The sequence below is a fragment of the Sceloporus occidentalis genome, unplaced genomic scaffold (assembly GCF_023333645.1).
Source record: "Sceloporus occidentalis isolate IW3139 unplaced genomic scaffold, rSceOcc1.0.p SCAF_190, whole genome shotgun sequence".
Lineage (NCBI taxonomy): Eukaryota > Metazoa > Chordata > Lepidosauria > Squamata > Phrynosomatidae > Sceloporus > Sceloporus occidentalis.
This window is the reverse complement of record NW_028317170.1, coordinates 680,261-704,962: the sequence shown is the minus strand read 5'-3', so window position 1 is coordinate 704,962 and position 24,702 is coordinate 680,261. Positions and strand designations below refer to the sequence as shown.

Genomic DNA, 24,702 nt, shown 5'->3' with positions numbered 1-24,702 from the left:
CGATAACCTCGTATAAAACGGCTAAAAATGCGGCCGACTCTTTGGTTTGATGAACGATAAATAAATTAACCCCCCCCCCCCGAGATTCCGGCTCCAGCTTCTCATTCTAAGCGCTCGCCGGTTCCATGCGAATAATTAGCGCCCCCCCAGCCGGTACGAGGCGCCGCGCTCCGCGCCACGATCAATAATTCTATTTGTGGTTGTGCTGATCGAGGCGGCTTTTAGAACTTTCACCCTTTCAGTGCTGCTCCGGTTCCGTGCTGATGTATTTTGTCCCCTCGAAGGGTTAAACTCGTTTGGAGAATCTCTCGCTGTAAACATTTCCCTAAAAACGCGTGAAACGGCCTTAAATATTTTTATTGTCTCTCGTTATCGTTCTCCGCGTCTCATTGGTTTCCAACAAACAGCAGCTTCGGAACATCTGAGACGCCCCAAACGCCCCAGAGCGGTGCAGAGAGCGGGGTCAGCGGAGCTTCTCGTGGTGTCGGGGGTCTCACGGTGCGGAGCGTCTCGCGGGGTCGGGGGTCTCACGGTGCGGAGCGTCTCGCGGGGTCGGGGGTCTCACGGTGCGGAGCGTCTCGCGGGGTCGGGGGTCTCACGGTGCGGAGCGTCTCGCGGGGTCGGGGGTCTCACGGTGCGGAGCGTCTCGCGGGGTCGGGGGTCTCACGGTGCGGAGCGTCTCGCGGGGTCGGCGGCGCGGAGCATTTAAAGAACGTGCTTCATGTGCTTCAGGCCGTACGTTTGGAAGAAGATGAGGAGGATGAGGGCCCAGAGTCCGAGGATGAAGCCGCCCGGCGGGTGCCACTCCTTCAGCTTCTCTCTCTGCAGACGGAGAGAATTTGGTGAGAAATCTAAATATTCAGCATTTTAAACCGAAACGCGAACCAAGTCTGCGGCCCCCGGCTCTGTCACCGCGCGCCGGCCGCGCACCTCTCAGGAGATCCTGAAAGCCCCGACTACTGGAGAGACATGAGCAACACCAGAGAAGTGGAAGGAAACCCAGAACCTGCCGGCGGATCGGCCCCCGTCTAGTCGCCCGTTTCTCCTGCTGTAAAGACTTTAATCAGTCGTTGGTCTCGTCTTAGATTCAGGAGCCGTATGTCTATCCCATGCATGTATAATACCCTCACTGTATTGCCCTCTACCACCTCCGCTGGGAGGCTGTTCCACTTATCTTTATCACTTTGCTGACAGGGTGGTAGATAGGCGTTAATCCTATTTAAAAAAAACAAACTAATCAATAAACCCAAAATCTCCCACAAATGGAGGTAACGGAGGGGGCTGCACATCATATAATAGATTCTATATTAAGCCCGTTTTTTTTTTTTTGCATAAACCGTTAAAAGGAAAATGAACATAAATCGGCTTTTTCCACTTTTCTGCTTAAATAAAAATTTATTCCGTCTCGGAATTTTCTGAGCAAACGCCGTCTAATTCCTTTAATGTGAAGGGGGGGTCGCCCAACGTGTTCTTTGGCCCCCCCCCCGCCGCCTCGTTTTTAATTATGCGGTTTATTTGGGGAAGTCCCCGTCCGCGCTTCACTTTCACCGATTCTCGCAGGAAATTTAAGTTCATTTTGGGCAAATTAAGTTTTTAGAAGAAGAATATATTAAATTACATAAAAGTGAAGCGTTTCCGAGAAAACACTCTTTAGACTTCATTAACCTGGAAAAACATCAACTAAACGGCGAGCGGCGGCCCCCGAATTCAGAGGAATCATTTACAGTCTCGCATATGAAAAAATCCGAAATGCGACTGGGGAGGAATAACTGGAATTTATAGGGTCCCCTCCCCTGATTCCTGCACCAGTTATAGAATGTTATAAGATTTAAAATGATCAGTTAAAAGATCAGCCAATCAGGGAGGAGAGGGGGAGGTGTTATGTTGTTTATTAGAATTATTACTTTCATTTATTATTTATTTCATATTCTGGTTAATCTGCTGGATTTTGGTTCCTTTTACTCCGGCTATACGGGGGCCACTAGCATTTTCCCTAAGAAACAGTCATTTTGGTTAAACTGTTCGATTTCATTTACTCGCTGTATATGGGGGGCCGCCAGCCCCGCTGTGACACATTTTGCAGTTCGCTGAACACTGACAAGGTCAAGCCCAAGGACAGACGACTGCTCCGAGTCACCCCTCCCCCGCCCGACATCAAACCCAGAATACCAGAAACACATGGCCCGTTCCTGGGGTCTCTCTGAACTCGTGGCCGGTTCCGGGGGTCTCTGAGTGACGGCACGGCGGGAGAGGCTGCCGTTTACAGATGACGCCGTCAGGAAGGGGTGATGAGGAATACAGAGTAACCCCCCGGGCCAGCGAACGACCCACGGATACATTTTCATTCTTTTAGGTTCTTATGATGACATCACTGGCACGATGACATCACCTAAGTCACCGTCTCTGGCCATCTCATTATGTACGAGCACCACTGTTACACAGGGATGCTGTGATTGCGTTAAACGTGTCGTGCTTGGTTAGAGGGGAAAATCCTTCTTGAATTCAGGTGAACCAATCTCTAATCTTTCAGCTCCAAGGGGTAAAAACACCGCTTACAGACAAGGGGGGGGGGGCAAGAAGAGAGGGGCTTTCACACTACATGGGGTTTCTGGCGAGCTCAGCGGCGGGCGATGCCCCTTCATGCGCCGGAGCCCCCCTCACTGTGGGTTCGCAGCCACCGCGCAACATAACGCGAAGCGATCTTTTCTGAAAAAATACCAATAAAAAGCTATTTAACAGAAAAATACCAGAAAAGCGTCAAATCCTCCGTGCTTCGCTCAGAGCGTCTCCGGGGGGGGGGGCATAGGGGGGGCTGCGTCGTCGGGTTGTTAACGCTAATGAAATCCTAATGGAAATGCTCCACATACGCAGCTTTTCCATGCATGCGAAATTGCTAATATTAGATCAATTTTCTATTCAACCCCCAAACATGGAACATTATATACATAGGAGCAGATTACATACTGGGGGGGGGGGGTAGATAAGTGGAACAGCCTCCCAGCAGAAGTTGTAGAGGGTAATACAGTGAGGGTATTAAACATGCATGGGATAGACATACGGCTCCTGAATCTAAGACGAGACCAACGACTGATTAAGGTTTGAGTCTTTACAGCAGGAGAAACGGGCGACTAGACGGGGGCCGGATGGGGCCGATCTGCCGGTGGGTTCTGAGTTTCTATAGTGTCACAGACCCCCCCGTATGCTGAACAGGTACTCAGACAATTATTGAGCCTGTACTATTTTTCTGTAAAGCGTCAGATTTAGCCGTTAACGTTTAACCCGCCTGCCCGTGGCGGTAGTTGCCGCGGTTGTTGGATCCGCTGCCCTGGCGCCGTATTTCACGTCATGTTCTGCTGGCGCCGGTTACAAGTTGACTCAGGATCGGGATCTAAATCAGTTTTTGTGACGCGGGAGCCGCCGCCGTAAATCAGGAGAACGCCTGCCGGAGACGAGGCCAATTTCTCCCGAACGTTTAAGGATTTCAGATCGCAATAAAAAAGGTATTTATGTCTCGCACCAAATCTTGATGCTTCTGGGAACTCTCTTTACGCAATTTATCAACCAAAAAAAGACTATTTGTGTGACTCAGAAAATGTATAAATGGGCCGTTTTCAGCACGTTTTGGATAAATGAAGGAAACCGAATGTAGGAGACCCCCCGGGGCCGCTAGCGGGACTTCCCCCGGACACTACAGGACTCTGAGCAGTTATGGGTGTTAATCAGTAACGCGTTATTAGATCCGGTACCTGGTGAATGATTTCTGCCACCGGAAGCTGGTTGGGGTATCTGACCGGATCCGTCGGGGTCTCTGGGGCAGAAAACCTGAAATAAAGAAGAGAGACAGAATGTTCAGGAATTAAAAGGCTTCTTACCCTGCGAGATAAAGCTTCGTATTCATCACACGGGGGGGGGCGTCAGTAACCAAGACACGGGTAATATATCTATATATATCTATTAAGTGTTTATTTCATGGACCTTTCAGGATCTCCTCGCATGCACCCCGGCAGCCTGTCGATCACTAGCTGCTGCAGCAGATGCTACACAGAGAAGCTTCCGGCTGCCGTCCAAACTCCACCCACAGAAAGGTAAACAACAGGCTCCTCGGGGGCGGGATGGGGCGGAGAAATCTCAGCCCAAGCGCAGAATACAGCCATGGGGACAGGTCTCCGGCCCCCTCTGTGATATAGCTGGTGTGGGGGGGCATTATCCAGCACTAGAAATGGCCTCCATGGTGTATAAGTCTCCAGTCCAGGAGCGGGGGCAGGAGTCCAGTTTTCATTCTGTTTGTCGCAGGGCTGGACTCGCTGCACGGTGCGGAATCTTTCTGGATTATTCTTTATTATTATTATTTATTCAGCGGGTCTGCAGGGATTTTTCGCTCCGGCTTCCAGGAGCGAGCGGAGCCGGCCCAGCGCGGAGTCCCCCGACGTTTCTTCCAATCTAACGCTGCGTGCGAGTAAACATCAGCCGCGCGTCACGGAAATAAATAAATCGCCGCAGACGTTGCGGGCGCCGGAGCTCCCCCGTCACATCTGTGCCCTGATTGGGTAAAAATCATTTCCACGGAATGCTAAACTGCAGAACTTTACTTTTATGATCGTTGAATTCCGGGGATAAAGATGCGTTTTTGGCAGAGTTTTCATTCCTTATATCCCCAGAAAATGATCAACCAGATTTCACTGAATGATTGTAGAGAATTGATGACTATCACAGTGCTGAGCGAGATTTCAATACCGGGGGGGGGGGGGGGGGCTAATAAAAAATATATATATATATATAAATGACTTATAGAAGGTATATTCATAATAAAAAATAACAAAAAATCCTCACTTTTGGTCAAAAAATCATTGTAACAGAGCCTGAAATACATAAATGCAACCCAATACACTGTAACCGTCTCTTAACCCTATGAATGCCAGAGGCTTGCGTTCCGTAAAGCTGACGCACCGAGCTCACCTCTGGCAGTCCAGGGGTTAACTCACCACCCAAGTCCGCATAAAACAACACGGGAAGGATTTATGGCGCTCGGTGGCCGCGGCGGAGTTTAACGAGCCACTTTATGGCAATCTGTTGAGTTTTAATTAGACTCCTCGCAAAGCGAGAACAACAAACAAAGCCGACAACGCCGGCTGCCGATTCGCTGATATTTCTGCCGATAAATCGTCTCTTCTGGGATTCTCCCCGTCTCCAGAATTAGAGAGAGTTATGGGATGAAGCCAGTAACCCCGCGGGGAGGAATAACAGATCAAATCTAAGTGAAGCTGAACAAACAGACTGTCTTTGGGGGCTTATATCCGTCATCCATGGAATCTCCCGCCGACAGCTGCACAATACAACGAACGTGCCGGCAGATCGGCCCCATCCGGCCCCCGGCCAGTCGTCCATTTCTCCTGCTCTAAAGACTCAGAATCAGTCCTCGGTCTCGTCTTAGATTCGGGATAGAACGTTACCTGCGATCGAAAAGCCTTTTTTACGCTTTTAATCGTTTTCTGACATCGGCAGTTAATATTAAACGATATAATAAATGCGGAGCGTGGATTAAATTCTATTTTAGGATCGGGGGGGGGGGGGAAATCAGGAATTCCTCCATTTTAGGTCCAGAAAGGGTTTCCGCGTCAGGAGGCGTCACAGTCCCTTTAATATGATTTCCGTATCGGGGGGGGGGGCTGTCCCTTTAATATGATTTCTGTATCGGGGGGGGGCTGTCCCTTTAATATGATTTCCGTATCGGGGGGGGCTGTCCCTTTAATATGATTTCTGTATCGGGGGGGGGCTGTCCCTTTAATATGATTTCCGTATCGGGGGGGCTGTCCCTTTAATATGATTTCCGTATCGGGGGGGGCTGTCCCTTTAATATGATTTCTGTATCGGGGGGGGGGCTGTCCCTTTAATATGATTTCCGTATCGAGGGGGGCTGTCCCTTTAATATGATTTCCGTATCGAGGGGGGCTGTCCCTTTAATATGATTTCCGTATCGAGGGGGGCTGTCCCTTTAATATGATTTCCGTATCGAGGGGGGCTGTCCCTTTAATATGATTTCCGTATCGAGGGGGGCTGTCCCTTTAATATGATTTCCGTATCGAGGGGGGCTGTCCCTTTAATAAGACTCTTCCATCCCAAACCAAAAACGCCAATTTAATGGCGTTTAATAAAAAAATAAGGAACCCCCTTTATGTGTATAACATGGGAGCAGCAGGATTATTCCTCCCCATTATGCCGTTGTAAGGGTGGGAGGAGGAATAAGGAGAGAACTTCACGATTGCCTTTAAGCGCCTGGAATAAAAGTATTTTTTGCTGTTAGGGTCTCCGTATCTGGTAATTATTTTGAATTATATGTATATTCGCCCCGAACGGCTGCTCTTTACTGCACCCCAAGAAAATGAAAATATTTCTGCATCCCGTTGTACAGCGCTACGGCACGCGAGGGCGCTACATAAAAGAAAGAAATAATAACGGCTCCTTATAAAAGCGCGGGGCGGAGAAAGACGTCGAGCTCCAAGGAAATCCCAGGATGGGGATAAACATATAAAGGGTTAATAAATCACAGGAGGGAATTTATTCCAAAGGATGAGAAAAGTTACAACAAGAGACCAGAATCGAAGAGGAGTTTTACTTTACTGAGAGGGTGGTAGATAAGTGGAACAGCCTCCCAGCAGTGGCAGGGGCTAATACAGCTATTCTGACTATGGATTAAGATTTAAATCCCTCACATCAGGAGGATCGGGCGACCAGACGGGGGCCGGATCCGATCTGTGTCAGATTGTGTCGGTTATACGGACGAGGTCGCCCCCCGGAGCTCACCGCTGTTACTGCGCCCGGCGCTCCTTACAGACAAACAATGGAAATGACTGAACGTATCCGCCGTTTCCGGGGAAACTCCCGTCGCTATGACTACCTTTAATGCAAAATCACCAGAGGAGGTCCAACACGGCCCTGGAATCAACCCGTCACAATCACAAAAACACACAATCGTACGCCGACCCCGGACATTGTTTAGGTAAACCCTGGCCGAAGAGATGAGAGACGGCCACATAGTGGCAACCAACTGCGCAGGCACGTGATTGGCCATCGCGGAATATTAAGTGGCAGCCGGACGCGTCTGCTGGCCAAACTAGTTATAGACATTAGACCTGCCGAACGGGACAGAGACATGAACGAGGATCTTAAAATAACTGTAATGTACGACTGTATTACTGTACTGAGAGAGAGATACGTGGAGCAGACTCCCAGCAGAAGTGGTAGAGGGTAATACAGTGGGGGTATTAAACATGCATGGGATAGACATACGGCTCCTGAATCTAAGACGAGACCAACGACTGATTAAGGTTTGAGTCTTTACAGCAGGAGAAACGGACGACTAGACGGGGGCCGGATGGGGGCCGATCTTACTCCTGGATCTTAACAACTTTTGTGGCCATCTGGAAGTCCTTATAATGCAACTTTTGTGGCCGTGCTCCTGTATCTTATATCGGCTTGTTTGTTTACGTCTATATTTAGGTTTTTGACCCCATAATCTGCAGAATCTGCGCATTTATAAGATTTTGCGGAAGGATTCATTGGATTTACAATCCAATCCATTAAAAAGATAAAAAGGATTTATTGACACTATTCTGGATACATTTCAAGAGTTAGAACGGACTGCAAGCTCTTTAGCCAAAAACCCTTTGAATGAGTGGCCCACGGGTGAAACAAAATGAAATATCTGAATAAACTAAACCAGAAAAAGAGCTTGCAATCTGATTCAGCTCTAACCGTAGAGACTTTATTTGAATGCTCGTTACCTGCCTATAGATTCCCCGTGAAATTTCAGCAGAAAATATGCTTTTTTAAAACACTCATTTAAGGAAATGTCCATTTTCATCACTGCCGGCCCACGCAGGTACTCACACCGGACACGGATGGAACATTAAAGAAGGTGGCGGATATGATTTATCTCTCCGGTACCGGCAGGTATTCTATTTAAACATTTCCAACTTCAAACACAAGATGGCGCCAGCAGCCAACGAAATGAGAAATCCCTAACCCCATCTCAGCCCGTCCCCCTCCATGCGTGTAACACGCTTCACGTGACGAACATACAGCATCATTACGCACCTTTAGAGGAGCTCAGACGAGATATATGAATGGGAAATACGTCCAGTATAACCATTACATGCATCTCCACGGACAAAAAGTATTTATACCACCGGTTATATGTTTGGGGTCACTTAGTTTTCTTGGTATTGAAAGAAAAGCACATTTTGTCCACTGAAATAGCATTAAATGGATCAGAAATCCAGCGCAGACGGGGTTAATGATGTAAATGACCATTGTAGGTGGAAGCAGCTGATTTTTTATGGAATCTCTTCATAGGCGTACAGAGGCCCTTTATCACTCCCATCACTCCTGTGTTCCAATGGCCCTTTATCACTCCCATCACTCCTGTGTTCCAATGGCCCTTTATCACTCCCATCACCCCTGTGTCCCAATGGCCCTTTATCACTCCCATCACTCTTGTGTTCCAATGGCCCTTTATCACTCCCATCACTCCTGTGTTCCAATGGCCCTATCACTCCCATCACTCCTGTGTTCCAATGGCCCTTTATCACTCCCATCACTCCTGTGTTCCAATGGCCCTTTATCACTCCCATCACTCCTGTGTTCCAATGGCCCTTTATCACTCCCATCACTCCTGTGTTCCAATAATACATTGTGTTTGCAGATCCAAATGTCCTTGGTTTCCCATAAAAACAGCTCAGTGACCCCAAACTTTTGAACAGTCGTGTATATAAGTATAAGGGGGGGACCTTAAAATGGCTATTGGTTTTCCAAATTTCTGTTTATACCGTATTTGCTTATAAGACGACCCCCCCAAAATCTGAATATTAATTTAGGAAAAAAAGAAAAAGCCTGAATATAAGACGACCCTAAAGGAAAAAAGTGTTACCGGTAAATGTTAATTCCTGTAAACTATGAGAACGATTGTTTGTTAATAAAAGCTATGATTGAGAAAAAAATATTTTGTTTTTATTTCCTTTTTTACAACCTGCCCCCCCAGTTATGCACATCTGCCCCCAGGCTTGCCACTCTGCCCCAGAAATGCCTTATACCCCATATATGCCACTGTGCCCCATGATATGCCTTTTAACCCCATATATGCCACTCTGCCTCCAGAATTGCCTTATACCCCTATATGCCACTCTGGCATTTAGGGGGTTAAAATGCATATGGGGCAGAGTGGCATATAGGGAGGTATAAGGCCTTTCTGGAGGCAGAGTGGCATATAGAGGGTTAAAAGGCATTTCACAGAGCACTCTGCCTCCAGAAATGCCTTATCTCCCCCGTTTAACACTCCCCCCCCTCCTCCAAACTTATATATATATATATATCTACCGGGTAAGGAAAAGGTTAACATTTTTCTAAAAACTCTTTATTTACCCCTTTCGCTGTATTTTAATAATCTAATTTATTCTCGTCCAAATTTTGTGTTTTGTCCCCGTTTCCAGGATTACCTCGTCTCCGTGTCCTGCTGACGGGGTTTCAGGGTCACCGTCTCTCTCGTCGGCTCCACTTTCCTGACGCTGCCGAAGAAGTCCGTTATGAGGACGTTCTGCGGATCCCGCTGGAAGAGGTCGGTCCTGTGCCCCGGGGTCGAGACGCACAAGCTCTTGGGGCAAACCTGGAACTAAAGAAAGAGAAACTGCGCTGATTTAACTCATTCATTACCAGGGGTTTCTTCAAAACATATTTTGTTATGGAGAAGAGAGAGACGGGGGATGGGAGAGACATTTAAATACATAAAGGGATTTAAGAAATTATAGGAGGGAAGCTACAACTGTTATAAAAGTTACTACAAGAGACCCCAATCTAACACCAGAGGGTCAGAGGCTGAGAAATGTAAGGAACTTTACTGAGAGGGTGGTAGATAAGTGAAACAGCCTCCAAGCAGAGGTGGTAGAGGGTAATACAGTGAGGGTATTGAACATGCATGTGATAGGCATACGGCTCCTGAAACTAAGACGAGACCAACGACTGATTAAGGAGAAACGGGGGACTAGACAGGGGCCGGATGGGGCCGATCTGTCGGCAGAATCTTTTGAAAACCTTTTTTTTTTAGTAAATTCCAGATAAATAAATAAAAATGTTTTGTCAATAAGCCGCCTGGTCGGGAGCTTTGAGAGGGTCTGTAAGGCGGGCGTCACTTTGAAGAGAAAGGGACTGTTATTTCAGTTCAAACGGCTCCCTGGGGGGGTCTTAAACACTAGAGGGTCTCTCTCACAGGAGGGTCTCACAGCCTTCAAAGCCCCCGCACTTAAAGCGGAGTATATATTCTGTTTGATCTGCGTTAACGGTGCTCACAACCTTTACGTCAAACCAACGTCTTTCCTTCTGAAGTTTAACATCCAAGGAGTGACGCTGCTGCCGCCAACGTTCCTCGCGCTCTCTATATATAATATATACGGTATAATATATATATATAACAGAATGTGTGCATATAGCACACGGGACCCAAATTACCAAAGTCCGGTCCCTATGTACAAAAACAACCCCCAAAAAGCCCCAATATTTTATATTCACGCATTTAGTTCTGGGATAATTTTTGGTTCTATAGGTTATGATAAATATATTAAATATGATTTACGCAGAGCTGCCGTCGGCGGGGTATAACCAGTACCCGTGTATGGGGCTCGGCCCCCTCATCGAAGTCCAGGCAGTGAAAGGGTTATCCCGTTTTCCATGTCTGGGATTTAGAGGCATATTAAAGGAACGGCCTCGAGGCCGACGGAGCAAAGAAAAGACCTTTTATGATTCCATTCGTCTTAAAACCGCACAGAATACAGAAATTAACCAAGAAAATCGTTTTAAGTAAAATCATGAAAGGCGCCAATTTCTATTAAGACCCAACGCAGTGTGTAATAATCACACAAAATCACACCGGGTAAAAGCCTCCCCATCATTCTGTATCAGTGAACAATGGGTTAAGGATTGGGTCGCAGTCGGCCCGCGTCTCGTTGGCATTTAAAGGGTCAGACGAAGCGACGAGCAGAACGAAAATGTGTTTTTATTTCACCTGATCGCACAAATCTCACGGATTATTCCTCTTATTGTGTGGGCAGCAGCGAGAAATCACAAGCCAAGGCGGAACGCGGCCTCCGCAGCGAGCGCGCCGGCTCTTTAACACTTAACCCTGCGAGTGCTGGAGGGAGAGCCGACAAGAGCCAGCTCATTATCGGTTAACCCTGAGAGTGCTGGAGGGAGAGGAGACAAGCGCCAGCTCTTTAACAGTTAACCATGCGGGTGCTGGAGGGAGAGGTGACAAGGGCCAGCTCATTATCGGTTAACCCTGTGAGTGCTGGAGACAGGGCTGACAAAGCATTATCCAGCGCACGCTGGAGGGAGCGGGTGAAGGGTTCCAGCTTGTAACTAATTAACCCTACAAGATGAAACCTATTTTGAATTGAATGCGGTGCAGCCTTTCTTTCCATGATTTTGACTGACAGGGGCCGCACCGCCGGGCCGGCAGCTCTGGACTCACTCACCAGGTCGTTCATGTTGTTCTGGCTGGCGGGATGGATTTCCTCCAGAAATTCCAGCACGTAGAACGTGTACCTGTCCATGAGGTGAACGCCGATTCCCTGGTCGGGCTGGTGCTGAAAAATAACAGACGAGAGATAGGCTGAAAAAAGTCCGAAAAAAGACTCGCGGCCGTCAAGTTCAGCCTTTCCCACATCGGTTAATTGCTGTTAATAATAATAATAATAATAATAAAATAATAAATAATAAATGTCTATTACAATCAGAACAGGACTATCCATCGCCATAACGAAGGAATGTATCGATAAACATTATGTATCCAACGTCTGATTTGAAACCGCAGCAACTAATGGAATGTTCCAATCGGCAGATACATTTCATTGGTTGCTATGGTGATTAGACACTTTACGTGGTTTATATGTAGTTTCTCCCCGGTGTTTCTCCGTTTTCTAGTAGTATTTTAGAGCTGTTGAGCAGGTCACACGGGGGCCGATGACTTATCAGCCGGCACATTCAAGGTCTGAATGTTTGTTGGAAGATGTTGTCTGCTTGGATTTTTCCCCCCCAGCCCGGACTGGCTTTGGGTCGGTACAGACGGCACGGGGTCACCGCACTCACTCACCGAGAGAGAATCCTCTCCCACCTGACTGCTGGCGAGAGCCATGATATTGGGAGAGTAGAAGCGCTCGTACATGGAGGCTCCTTGGCAGGTGTCGATAATGAACAATAATTCATTATACCTGAGAGAGAAAAAAAGGATCCAGATCAGGAAGACATAGAACGATGTCGCATACCGCATATATTCTAAACATACTCTAACGCTCCCGATAACCGCATCTACAGGGAAACCCAGAGATGAGCATGCGCGGCCAGCGGCTTCAAGTCACGCGCACCATTCGTTTGCTATAATGCGATGTGAAATTGTGAATACATAATTTATTATTATTATTTCCCACAAAACAACTGCCTGCGACGCTGCAGACCTCTTGATGTGCTCGAAGGATTATGGGAGTTGTAGTAACCCCCCCCACACAGTAACAGCAAAAGTGAGATGATTGCTGCCACGCGGTGCCATGCTGCAGGATTAAGACGCGGCGCTCTGAAATGTCATGTATTGGTGATAAATGTATCCCATTAAACATTAAAGACAAGATAAAGCTACAACATTATCCAAAAAATCAGAGACGGCAGCAGGAATCCAGAGAAAATCTATTAAATGAAATAAAAAAAGAGGCAAGACAAGGTTTATCGGGTTTCTTTTTGGATGGTTTATCCGCAGCGGCTTTTGAAGGTTATGGGAGCTCAAAAACACTCTCATTACAACGGCTTGAAGAGAGAGGGTGAAGGTGATGTTTTAAGAGCACAAGTTAATGGATCCAGAAGAATAGAAGCCATTAAGGCTGTCGGATCGCGCATGCATCGCACACACGCTGCCGTTTCATGACAGCGCCACTCAAAATACTCCAAACAAAGCATCCCACCCGCTGAGAGCTTTCCACTCCGCCATCTGCGGGAAACCGTTAAACCTCAGCACACAATCTGCGTTTACACATCGCGCAGGGCCGGTGAGGGAGGGGACCCGGCCGACACGCGGGCAGGGAGGGGGCCCGGCCGACACGCGGGCAGGGAGGGGGCCCGGCCGACACGCGGGCAGGGAGGGGACCCGGCCGACACGCGGGCAGGGAGGGGACGTTCGTTGGCGGTCTGAACATGCACCGGCTGCCAGCCACGGGCGTTAAATGATTCCGCCCCTGCACCAGTCCCTGGAGTTGTAGGAAGAGATCGGCTAAGCGGTGGCCTGCAGCAGAAATGCGTGCGCCGACCAGTAATACCAACACCAAACACTAACAAATGGAGTCACATTATAGAACCCCAGAAGGTATATCAATAAACTATACACACTATATATATATATATATATATATATATACATATATATATGCCCCAAGATACTGTAAGAGGAGCCTAGAATGGGTTAATCCAGCTCGGTGAACCATATCAGGTGCGATCCGGGGAACGGCTGCCGAATCTCAAAAAAACAGAACCTTCTCCCTGCAGCACCCGGCGGGTATCGAAGCGGACGGGACGCGGCTTCTCACCTTCTTTTCTGCCACATCTGCTCGAAGGCATCGGCCAGCTCCACGTTGGTGATTTCTTCTGAATCCTGGAACTTCAAGAACCCGTTTCCACCGTGACCTGCGGAGACAAACACGTTACAGCACACGCCGGGCACAGAACAGTGACGGGGCAATGACACCGGCGGACCACCGATAAATAAGGAGCCACGGGTCACATAATGCACCAAAACTACAGCACTGGGTATTATATAGGAACAGCACAGCCAATCAATCAGAAAGTGGTAGGCCAGGTGCATGCTGGGAAACATCACATCCTTCACAGCAGAAGCAAGACGAGAACATTTTTTTTACATTGTTTTGATATATGAACAGTGCAGGGTTCAAACGCCCCACTAATTCCCATCAATAACCTGTAAAGGTGTGATGGGAGTGATAAAGGGCCATTGGAACACAGCAGTGATGGGAGTGATAAAGGGCCATTGGAACACAGCAGTGATGGGAGTGATAAAGGGCCATTGGAACACAGGAGTGATGGGAGTGATAAAGGGCCATTGGAACCCAGGAGTGATGGGAGTGATAAAGGGCCATTGGAACCCAGGAGTGATGGGAGTGATAAAGGGCCATCGGAACACAGGAGTGATGGGAGTGATAAAGGGCCATTGGGACACAGGAGTGATGGGAGTGATGTAGTCGGATCGTTTTGCTTTACAGAGCACGTGGTAGGGAAAAGGTTTCCTCCGCAGGCCGATAATCCTTTATAAATACGCTCGTGTGCCGCGGAGCTTTTACCCGTCATGTAGATGAGAATGTTACTCCTGTCATCCGAGAGAAGCCGTTTGAGCCGCGGGGTGCTCGGTGGAAGCCGCCCCGTCAGCACCCTAAGAAAATTCTCTACGGTGACCTGGAAACAGAGAACAAATTCATGTCTAAGAGGAACCTAATGTGCGTTTGGGTGACGTTCACATCCTAAGAGCTGCTCTCTATTCTCATTCATAGATGATTCAAACAGCCATTAAAACAAGGAGAGTCAGAACAACAAAGGGTAATGTGAGAACATTCTACTTTACTGAAAAGGTAGTAGGTACATGGAATAGACTTTCAAAGGAGGTAGAGACAAACACAGCAATGGAATTGATTCTGCATGTATGTATATTATTATTATACTGTCAGGGTGTGTGAATTGACTATGTAGCTCTTAAGCTCAGAATTACCAGCATTTGAACTCCAATCACAGAGTGTGAGAAGGGAATCTGGCTACTTTGTAAGATCTTGAAGTTAATTTCAGTATTCCTTTGAGGAGATCGACCCCCCCCCCCCCGGCTGGTAACATCATTAGGGTGGATATCTTCGGTTAATTGCCCCAGAGCAGAAACACTTTTCCCTGGGTGTAGGAAACGCGATTTGCCTAACTACAACTCCCATGATGCTCTGCAGCAGCTGTCCCTCATCGCCCCCCCCACTTATCTAATCTGTATTGTCCGTAAATCGGTGTAAAGATTTCACATCTACCTGCCTTTTATCCTTAAGCCTTTTAATCGGAAGCTATTATTTTCAGGGACGCTGCCTGGAAAATTGCACGTTAGAGGCTGACAGGATGGCAGGAGAATTACTTTTCTTTTAAAGACGGGGGGACTGGCGCTACCTACCTGGGCTAACGAAGCCGGGCTTTAAATGGATTTTGTTTCTTAGTAACAGAGGTTTATAAAGATTTCGCGCACGTCTCCGGACTCGCACGCAGAGAGAATGGTGGGTGGAACGTCTGCCGAGAACGTGTGAAATTACAGACAGCTGGGGCCCTAATTATCACATTTTCTATCATGTAGTCGATGACTTTGACTCCCCGAAGACCATGAATCTTAATATCTGCCACTCGACGAACAGGCTTTCTGGTATAAACCTGCGGGATGAGACCGCAGGACGGATCCGAGTCGTATAAATGGATTTCTTGTTGTCTTGATGCCGATTCATCACCAGGAGGGGAGAATATCATTAAAAAAAAAAAAAGTAAACAATAAAAAGGAAGAATAACGAAAATTTAAAACCAAAACGAAAGGAACTGAAATGAGCTGCTGATCCCAAACCGTGCGCGTCCCGGAACTCGCCTTTCTAATTCCCGAAGGAAAAACCCGCTAAGTAACGGGACCCGGATCTTCGGTACAAGACGGCGGCTTAAGAATAAATAGAATAACGAGAATCACAGGATTAACGGAAATTCCCTGGATGGGGAATCAATAATCAGATGCAGGAAAGCCTGGCAGACAAAGAAAGCGTGTCTGGCACGGCATGATACGCCACTAACCACTTAGCTTATGTTCAGTTTGGGCAAATTTATGTAAAAAATGGGTAAAAAGGAGAAGGAACCAAAAAAAAGCTCCTTGCGGTTGCTAGGATATGGATCACGTAGAGATTTGTATGATGCAATAGGAGGTGATCCGAGGGGGAATAAAGTGCGCGATTCTGAGTATGTCCCCCAGAAGAGATAATAAGGATTTACCGGGGAGGGGGCACTAAATACCCCCAGCGAGGACTCATGGGTAATTTCAGCACTGTAGCCATGTATTAAACAAGAGGCTTTAATTCAACGGCATTCCAATTCATCCTGCCTGCATCCCAGGGGCCAAAGGGACACCCAACAGGAACGATACGATTTCTATTCTCATCTCCAGCAATATATTAAGTGTTAAACCAGATCATCGGCTTTATCCGCACGCCAGCTCCAGGGCTCTGTCTTACGTCGGACGGGGGAAGGTATCCCTCTCATCTATTACTGAGGAAGGAGACAGCGGCGCGCGGCCCACCGACCTCCTGCAACGTCTAACAATAACGCATGGATCTCGGCGTGAAACGCAGCGGAGGGATCGAGAAAGATTAAGGAGATCAGAAGATTATTAATATCTCGCAGCAGATTCAGCGCTACGGACTCTCCTGGATCCCTGCTGGGCTAAATCCGCTGTCACTTTCCAGACACGGCGCCCAAAACATTTCTCAGACATCCACAAGACCCTCTTCCTTTACAAACAGCGTATGAACAGCCGCGTCTGACGTCATCATATGCACTTTAATGAATACGATGGCTTGGTGGTCCCTTTAAATGTTCATGGTATTCCCCTTCAACATGCATGGGGGCATTCAGCAGAATCTGCCCTTATGCATTTACCCCCTTGCCCGGCCGCCGTGCAGGAGATGCGTTCACCCAAAACATCTTCGTTAATGCCGTATACTTGCTGTCAGTCTCGTACAGTGTTGGCCCCCATGATGGGCGCATTTTCCTGCCACTAATTGGCTGCCCGGGACATTAAACTGTCCCTTTAAGAGATTACAAGCAAAACGTCACCAGACCAGCAGTCAGCTCATCGTCACGAAGCGGTTATTAACAAGACAGACCGCTGATAATAATACAATAATCAGAAACTCATCGCGCAGATATATCCAGGTCTTCAGGACAGACAGACGGACTACAAGAGACGTTTACCTGACCCCGACCGATGAAACCATCCCAATGCCGATACAAACCTTCATTATAAATGTGTGGAGGAATTTAACGCTAACGATCTTAGAGACAGAACACAATTAAGGTTTTTTCCCCCATCGTCAAAATCGCTATCAAATGTACAAAAAAAACCCCCATTATCTGGTTCTGAATTTACAATACTGGAATCTGTACGTTGGCTCCGCTCGGGATCTGTACCTCGTAGCCGCGGTAATCCACTTCCACGTCGTCTCCGTACACGTTGAGCTCCATGTTTTTGTGGCTGAACACCGTGGCTGGTTTGGGGTTCCGCGGGTTGCAGGCCATGTCGTCTGCCAGCATCAGGATAATATGGCTGCAAAGAAAGAGGGGGTTACGGATGCAACGTGTGTGCAATAACAGTGATATATTGCAAAATTAGAAGAACCTCCCGCTAAAAACAAGCATCTACTCAGTGGATTCCGTAACTTTACCACCCTGGCTACCAAGCACTACCCTTTTACCGTTTAAGCAGAAACCAGCGTTTATAAAGGATGAAGAGGTCACCGAAAAGACCCCAAACACCCAGAACACATATTTAAGCACAAACTGCCTAAGTCTGCACGGCTCCGTACTTAGAATATGAAATCTTCGATAACTTATTGGAATACTGGAGCCAGAAGACACACATAACCCTGACCGGGTCGCGGGCGACGCAGCGGAGGCTTTGTTAGCGCCTTTAATTCTTGCCATTTCATTAAATAAAACCATTTTAACAGAAGATAAAGGCTCAGCCAGCCCCAGACGGCAATTTAAGGTTTAATGAAGTCCTGCAAATCTGACAAGGAAACGGCGTTTAATCCGGCGATAGCAATCACGCCATTTAACACGGGGGATCTCTAAAGTATTTGATCTCTAGAATCTCCGGATAAGACTTCAGAATGAAAGCCCTGAAAGCAGAAGGCTGGAAATACGGTGGGAGCGGCGCGATTCATTTCCACCCCTCGAGTCAATTCCCAGAGGCATTAAAGCCGTTCCTTTCTCTTTTAAACGGAGCAATAAAAGCGATCACTGCGGGGGTATAAAAAAAAAGCATAATGCGCTTCATAGCATTAACATTCAACTGTAGCGGAGACAGCAAATCTCGGACGTGAATGCCGGGTCGGCGAGCGCGATGTCCATCTGCAGCCAACTTGTAGATTCGCAGGGAACGGAGTGTTCTCTGGTGGAAGATTTCGCCAAATCCCCCCAAAAGAGGCAGGCGGTCACCCCGTCAAAGACCCGACAACGGCTCATACAGCCGGCACGCGGCTAACGAGCGCATTGTAGGAAACCCGCTGGGCCGTCTCCAATAAACAGGGTTTGATAGCGATGAGTAAACGTTTACACCTCAGGACGATATTTGGGTTGACCACACAGTAGGTAACGTAGTATATATTGATTAGAGTTTTTATCACAACCGTGGCAAACATGTCTCGTCTGCACAGTCAATTTATGTTATTGATTGAATATTGGTTTTGTATTATATTTCTTGAATTGGTTTTCGTGGATCCTCGCAGCCATCGTGATTATGTTTTTTATATAAATGTATGGCATTATGTGTTTTATTGGTGATTTATGTGACATTTTCTCACCTCACTTTTTTATCTATTTATTAAAACCTTGCGGTATTTGCATTTAGACTCCTGTGAGTCTCCTAGACTCCTAGACTGCTGTTTATTGAGATACCGAGCCATTGGCGTCTCATGTCTGGAAGTAAAGGTGTTTGCACAGGTTTATTTGTGAATTATTGTGCACGTAGATTTAGTCTAATTGGTTACACTGTTACTGTTATTACCGTTATTTTTCCCTCCATAAGAGGCCTGACCCAAACTATAATGTCTACAAGCAGCGACACCAGCGTGCGGCCTCATATGCAAATTATTAGCTAATAAAGCATTTGCATGAGTCGTTATTACGAAGGGACGGGGTAAACTTTTTTTACTCTTAATAAAGTCCTGTAGATTCATATATTTTTATAACTATATTGAAACTTTATACACAGTGATTTCCAAATCTTAAACTATTTACTAATCCCACATTTTAAAGGGCGATTTCTACCAAGGGGGACTTTTTTTTTTTTTTTTTTTTTTTAAATAGTCCTGTGAAAAAAATGTTTCCCAAAACAGGCGTATGGTTAGCGGCGTACGGAGAGTTAATGAGTGCGGATGGCCGTACGCTGCTCGAGTCGTAATAAACACAGAGGCCTCTTAGTTCAGCAATAAAGCCGTCGTTATTACACGCGTGGGAAACCGGCAGGAATCAGCAGCGTCTTACCTGTCGGGGATCCCAAGCCTTTTAACGCTTCGGTACACGGACAGCGTGTTTGCCACATGACGGTAATTGAACCAGAATCGGGAAGTGCAAACCTGTAAAAAAACAACACAATCTTCAGCCATGAGGAAGAACGTTGGGTCATTTATTTGTCTTTATAGTTACATTAGATCATCGCCTAAAGAAGCGTTAAAAGGAACCTTCTCAAACCCAGCAAAAGACTACAACGCTCTGTAAAATACCGGTAAGGGGTCTCAGACCGGCTCTGCTAACGAAGGCTTTAGATGTGAAGCTTTGACCCCACCAAACCCCTAACTATCTGCCTTGCTTTATCGGCGTGTCTTCAGAGGCATTGCCGCAGGGTGCGCAGCGACATGCACCCCGGAGGGTCTAGCTGGCTGGGCATTTTATCCTAGAGGTCTACTGGGGGACAACTGAGAGATGTATACCTTACGTACCCAGTCACTGATACGTCTACGCCAAAGTACAGTAACGGGGGCAGATGCAGCAGTGAGACCCCTAAAAACTGATATGACAAGAGATGCTACTCAGTGCAGATACAACCCTGCAGTATTTATATAAATCAGAAGATGCTTCTACGCGGGGATTTTGGTAAAAAGCATTTGTTGCAGATTTTCTGTGCTGTTTTTTACTGAACATATAGCATGTCACAGCGCGGGGGGGGGGGGGGTTGGTTCAAGTAAACGACACCTATGGTTGGCAGACGCTTTATTTTATGTGCTAGGTAATCAAACACGCAATGTCTAATTACCTAGCGGAGGGAAAAAAATGTAAAAGAACCCCCAAAAAACTTTTAGAATGCAGAGAACGTGGTGTAACAGCACCGTAATATAAATATATATAACACAACGTGAATACTCACCAGGACAGCCCAGTTGTTTGTGTGTCCGCTTCTAAAGAAATGCTCTGCTTTATACTACAAAATAATATATATATTAGAACAAATATCTATGAAACAGTAAAATGATAAATAATTAAGGTATACCGTATTTGCTCGATTATAAGACGAGATTTTTTTCAGAGCAAATGCTCTGAAAAATACCCCTCGTCTTATAATCGGGGTCGTCTTATAATCAGACCTCAAATAGGTCCGACTATGAGATGACTAAGATCCTGTTAAATGGGGGGTGGCATAAGGCATTTCTGGAGGCAGAGTGCTCTGTGAAATGCCTTTTAACCCCCTTAATGCCACTCTGCCTCCAGAAATGCCTTATACCCCCTATATGCCACTGTGCCCCATGATATGCCTTTTAACCCCCTTCATGCCACTCTGCCTCCAGAAATGCCTTTTTAACCCTCTATACGCCACTCTGCCTCCTGAATGCCTTAAACCTCCCTAGATGCCACTCTTCCCCATAATATGCCTTTTAACCCTCTAAATGCCAGAGTGGCATATAGGGGTATAAGGCATTTCTGGAGGCAGAGTGGCACATAGGGGGTCAAAAGGCATATCATGGGGCACAGTGGCATTTAGAGGGGTAAAAGGCATATCATGGGGCACAGTGGCATTTAGAGGGTTAAAAGGCATATCATGGGGCACAGTGGCATATAGGGGGTATAAGGCATTTCTGGGGCAGATGTGCATAACTGGGGGCAGGTTGGAAAATAGAAGGAAATAAAACCAATATTTTTCTCAATCATAGCTTTTATTATAAAAAATAGTTTAGATGAATTAACATTTACTGGTAAAACTTTTTTCCTATAGGGTCGTCTTATATTCAGACTTTTTCTTTTTTTCCTAAATTAATATTCAGATTTGGGGGGGTCGTCTTATAATCAGGGTCGTCTTATAATTGGACAAACACGGTAATATTTATCAGAATGAAGTTACTCAAATACACTTCCCTAAATGCAGTTCAGTTTTTATTAGGGCTAGAAAACCACACTAGTGACTCCCCCTGAAAATCTGAGCCTGTTTGCAGGTACAGCGTCCACATACATACACAGCACACAACCCAAAGTGGAAGTAAATATTAAATCGAATTTAAAGGACGTCTGTTTAAATCCCTAAAAACTAATAACTACATCACTGCAGTAAAAGGTTAACGAGAGGTCGCATACAGACAGGACCTGCATCTTCAGCTGACCGACCGATATTTGCTGCAACGCGGATGCGTCCTGCATGCTATACGGGGAGCGACGGAGCTGAAAAACGGTATTTCCCATATCCTTTCCTTTAAGTTTTACAGCAATTATGTTATTAGTGCTTAAAGAATTTAAACAAACATTTTTTTGTGCCACTGCAGCCGTCCTTTAAAAACATTCTAGATGCTCAGCATTACCTTATAGGCGTGGCAGAGATGAATAACCAGATCAATAGTCACTATCTGCCCCAGAGGCAGCTCAGCCCCAGCTACTATCTGCCCCAGTGACAGCTCAGCCCCAGCTACTATCTGCCCCAGTAACAGCTCGGCCTCTGCCGCTATCTGCCCCAGTGACAGCTCGGCCCCTGCCGCTATCTGCCCCAGTGACAGCTCGGCCCCTGCCGCTATCTGCCCCAGTGACAGCTCGGCCCCTGCCGCTATCTGCCCCAGTGACAGCTCGGCCCCTGCCGCTATCTGCCCCAGTGACAGCTCGGCCCCTGCCGCTATCTGCCCAGTGACAGCTCGGCCCCTGCTGCCCCAGTGACAGCTCAGCCCCAGCTACTATCTGCCCCAGTGACAGCTCAGCCCCAGCTACTATCTGCCCCAGTGACAGCTCAGCCTCTGCTGCTATCTGCCCCAGTGACAGCTCGGCCCGTGGCATTATCTGCCCCATTATTAGTTCCCCAGGGTATTAGCTGCAGTCCCGGTACCTCGTTGTACTGGCAGTTGCCCCCGAGCAGCCCCCAGGCCAGGAGCATCAGGGCCACCACCGGCAGCCGAACACCAAGCGACGCCATGACAACCGGAAGCACCGAGCCTCCTTCCGCGTCACGTGACAGCCCAGAGCCCCCGCTCTTCCCTGCAGAACTCCATGCGCCCCGCCCCGGCCACACCCATCAGTGTAGCAAAAGGGCACCGCAACTCCCATCACTGTAATGAGCGAATAATTAGCGCGATGCGTGATATCCAATAATAATAAACCGTGTAAAACATTCAATATAATAACACAAATAGTGTTTGCCTGAGGATGATGAGAGTTGTAGTCTGCTGGCAGGTAACTGTTACTGGCTTTATATAATGAGGATTAAAGACCATAAAAAAAATCTGCCCAGGAACCAGCTGCCCCTACCCCATTCCTCCCTCCCCACACCTGCCAGCTACCCTGGGTTTCTAAAGGCAGTCCCTGGATTTTGCTCTGTACTTCCCTCAATCATTAAGATTGAGATCTTAAGACAATAAACCAACCTAAAACCAATAAGCACCCAGGCCTCGCGGGCAGCGGGAGCGACGGACTAACCGGTTAATTACAGCCGGGCACGCGCACCCAGAACCAGGGGACTGCTGTGATCTGCCCCCCATATTACCTCCCGACTGATTCCTGTAATTCCCTACAGTCTTAGATTCAGGAGCCGTATGTCTATCCCACACATGTTTAATACCCTCACTGTATTACCCTCTACCAACTCTGCTGGGAGGCTGTTCCACTTATGTACCACCCTCTCAGTAAAGTAAAACTTCCTTCCTTTCCATCTCAGTCTCTGACCCTCTGGTGTTAAATTGCTGCCGGGTTCTAAAAGTTGCCCCAAAGCTTCCAGGTGATGGTGGGAGAAGCGCCTGGTTCTGAAAAATCCCTTTATTTCAGGGCAAAAATCCCTTTAACGTTATCTGTAACTTTATCGGTAACATTTTTTTTGGTAACTTTATTGGTAACGTTATTGGTAACATTTTTATTGTTGTAACTTTATTGGTAACGTTATTGGTAAAATTTTTATTGGTAACATTATTAGTAACATTTTTATTGTAACTTTATTGGTAACGTTATTTGTAACATTTTTATTGTTGTAACTTTATTGGTAACAAATGTCTATTAGATTCTAAATAATTGAACCAAGCGGCCGACGAACATTAATAACGGAGCCAAGGATTTCATTACCGGACGATAAAGACGGATACGGCAGAGATTTCCAGAGTAAGTAAATGACGTAAATACCCCGGCGCCATCTGCATTAGACTGTCAGCTCTCTGTACCAAAACCCTACGTGTCTAGAGCAGCAGATTGCTCTAGGCCAGGATTTAGAGCTTTTCATAACCAGCCAAACGTCTCCCCTTCCTCTTCTTTTGGACAAATCAGGGTAAATATGCCTTCATCTTTTCTATTTCATATAATGAAGCGAGGGTGGCAGATAAGTGGAGCAGCCTCCCAGCAGAAGTGGTAGAGGGTAATACAGTGAGGGTATTAAACATGCATGGGATAGACATACGGCTCCTGAATCTAAGACGAGACCAACGACTGATTAGGGTTTGAGTCTTTACAGCAGGAGAAACGGGCGACTATATGGGGGCCGCCGGGGGCCGATCTGCCGGCAGGTTCTCGGTATCTGTTAGTGGGGATGAAGCCATTTGGAAGAAGAGCTTACAGTTCTCGGGGCTGGAGGTTGACCCCGTGCTCTGACACGCTACACCCAGCGCAGAGCCATAGAACTGAACGTTTTTTAGGTCTCCAGACCTCGCGGGGCCAGAATCACGAAGCTCACGGGAGGTTCTTGTTGCTGAAAATTTAGAATGCGGCTCTTCGAGGAGTCTCACAGGTCTCCTCCTCGCGGAAGTCGACGGGCCCCTCACATCAAGGGCGGGCTGGGCAGGGAGGCAATTGCCCCCCAGGCCGCCCGAAATCTAATCTAAACGGCCGCTGGGTGCTGATGCTGCCGGCCGGCGCTACTTTAATACTTTATTTATTTATTTTTAATATGGCAAGCGATCCGGCATATTAAATAAATAAAAAAAAGTATTAAAGTATCTCCGGCCGGTGGCATCAGCACCCAGCGGCCGCTTAGATCAGTTTTCCAGCAGCCTGATGGCCGCATAGTGATGGGAGCAGCGTGAGGGGTGAAAGGTGAGTGCGAGGGGGCGGAGCCACTTCACTTCACTTGCCCCCCAGGCCTTAGGCTGCCAGCCCTCCCCTGCCTCACATAGTCCCCAAACAGGGTTGCCACCGGTTTTAGTGGCAGACCTGGAACATGCGGCCAACCATCGCCCCAATCCAGACAAACTGGCGGCCTTCAGGAGCGGGGCCCACCTGTACAGAACCTGTGTGGCCCCCAACCTGAATGTTAGCTGAAGCTGAGCCTCCTGCACCTGTATCTACTACTATCTCAATAAAAGCCTTCACGTTTCTTCCGCGTTCCTTGGTGTTTCGAGGCGTTTCTCGCGTAGGAATCTCGTTCTCGGACCTGCGCGGCTGCAT

General features: G+C 47.3%; 1 protein-coding gene across 1 annotated transcript; it reads right to left on the bottom strand.

The window, feature by feature from the left end:
* Positions 1–705: 705 nt before the first annotated feature.
* Positions 706–24,702, bottom strand: LOC149278400 (GPI-anchor transamidase-like). Its single transcript, XM_089502015.1, has 11 exons — positions 24,562–24,702; positions 20,237–20,290; positions 19,357–19,448; positions 17,281–17,416; positions 14,382–14,493; positions 13,614–13,710; positions 12,137–12,254; positions 11,520–11,630; positions 9,492–9,664; positions 3,747–3,822; positions 706–822 (listed from the first exon to the last, which is right to left on the bottom strand). Exons 1-11 carry the CDS (start codon positions 24,700–24,702, stop codon positions 706–708), a joined length of 1,227 nt encoding a protein of 408 aa, XP_089358141.1.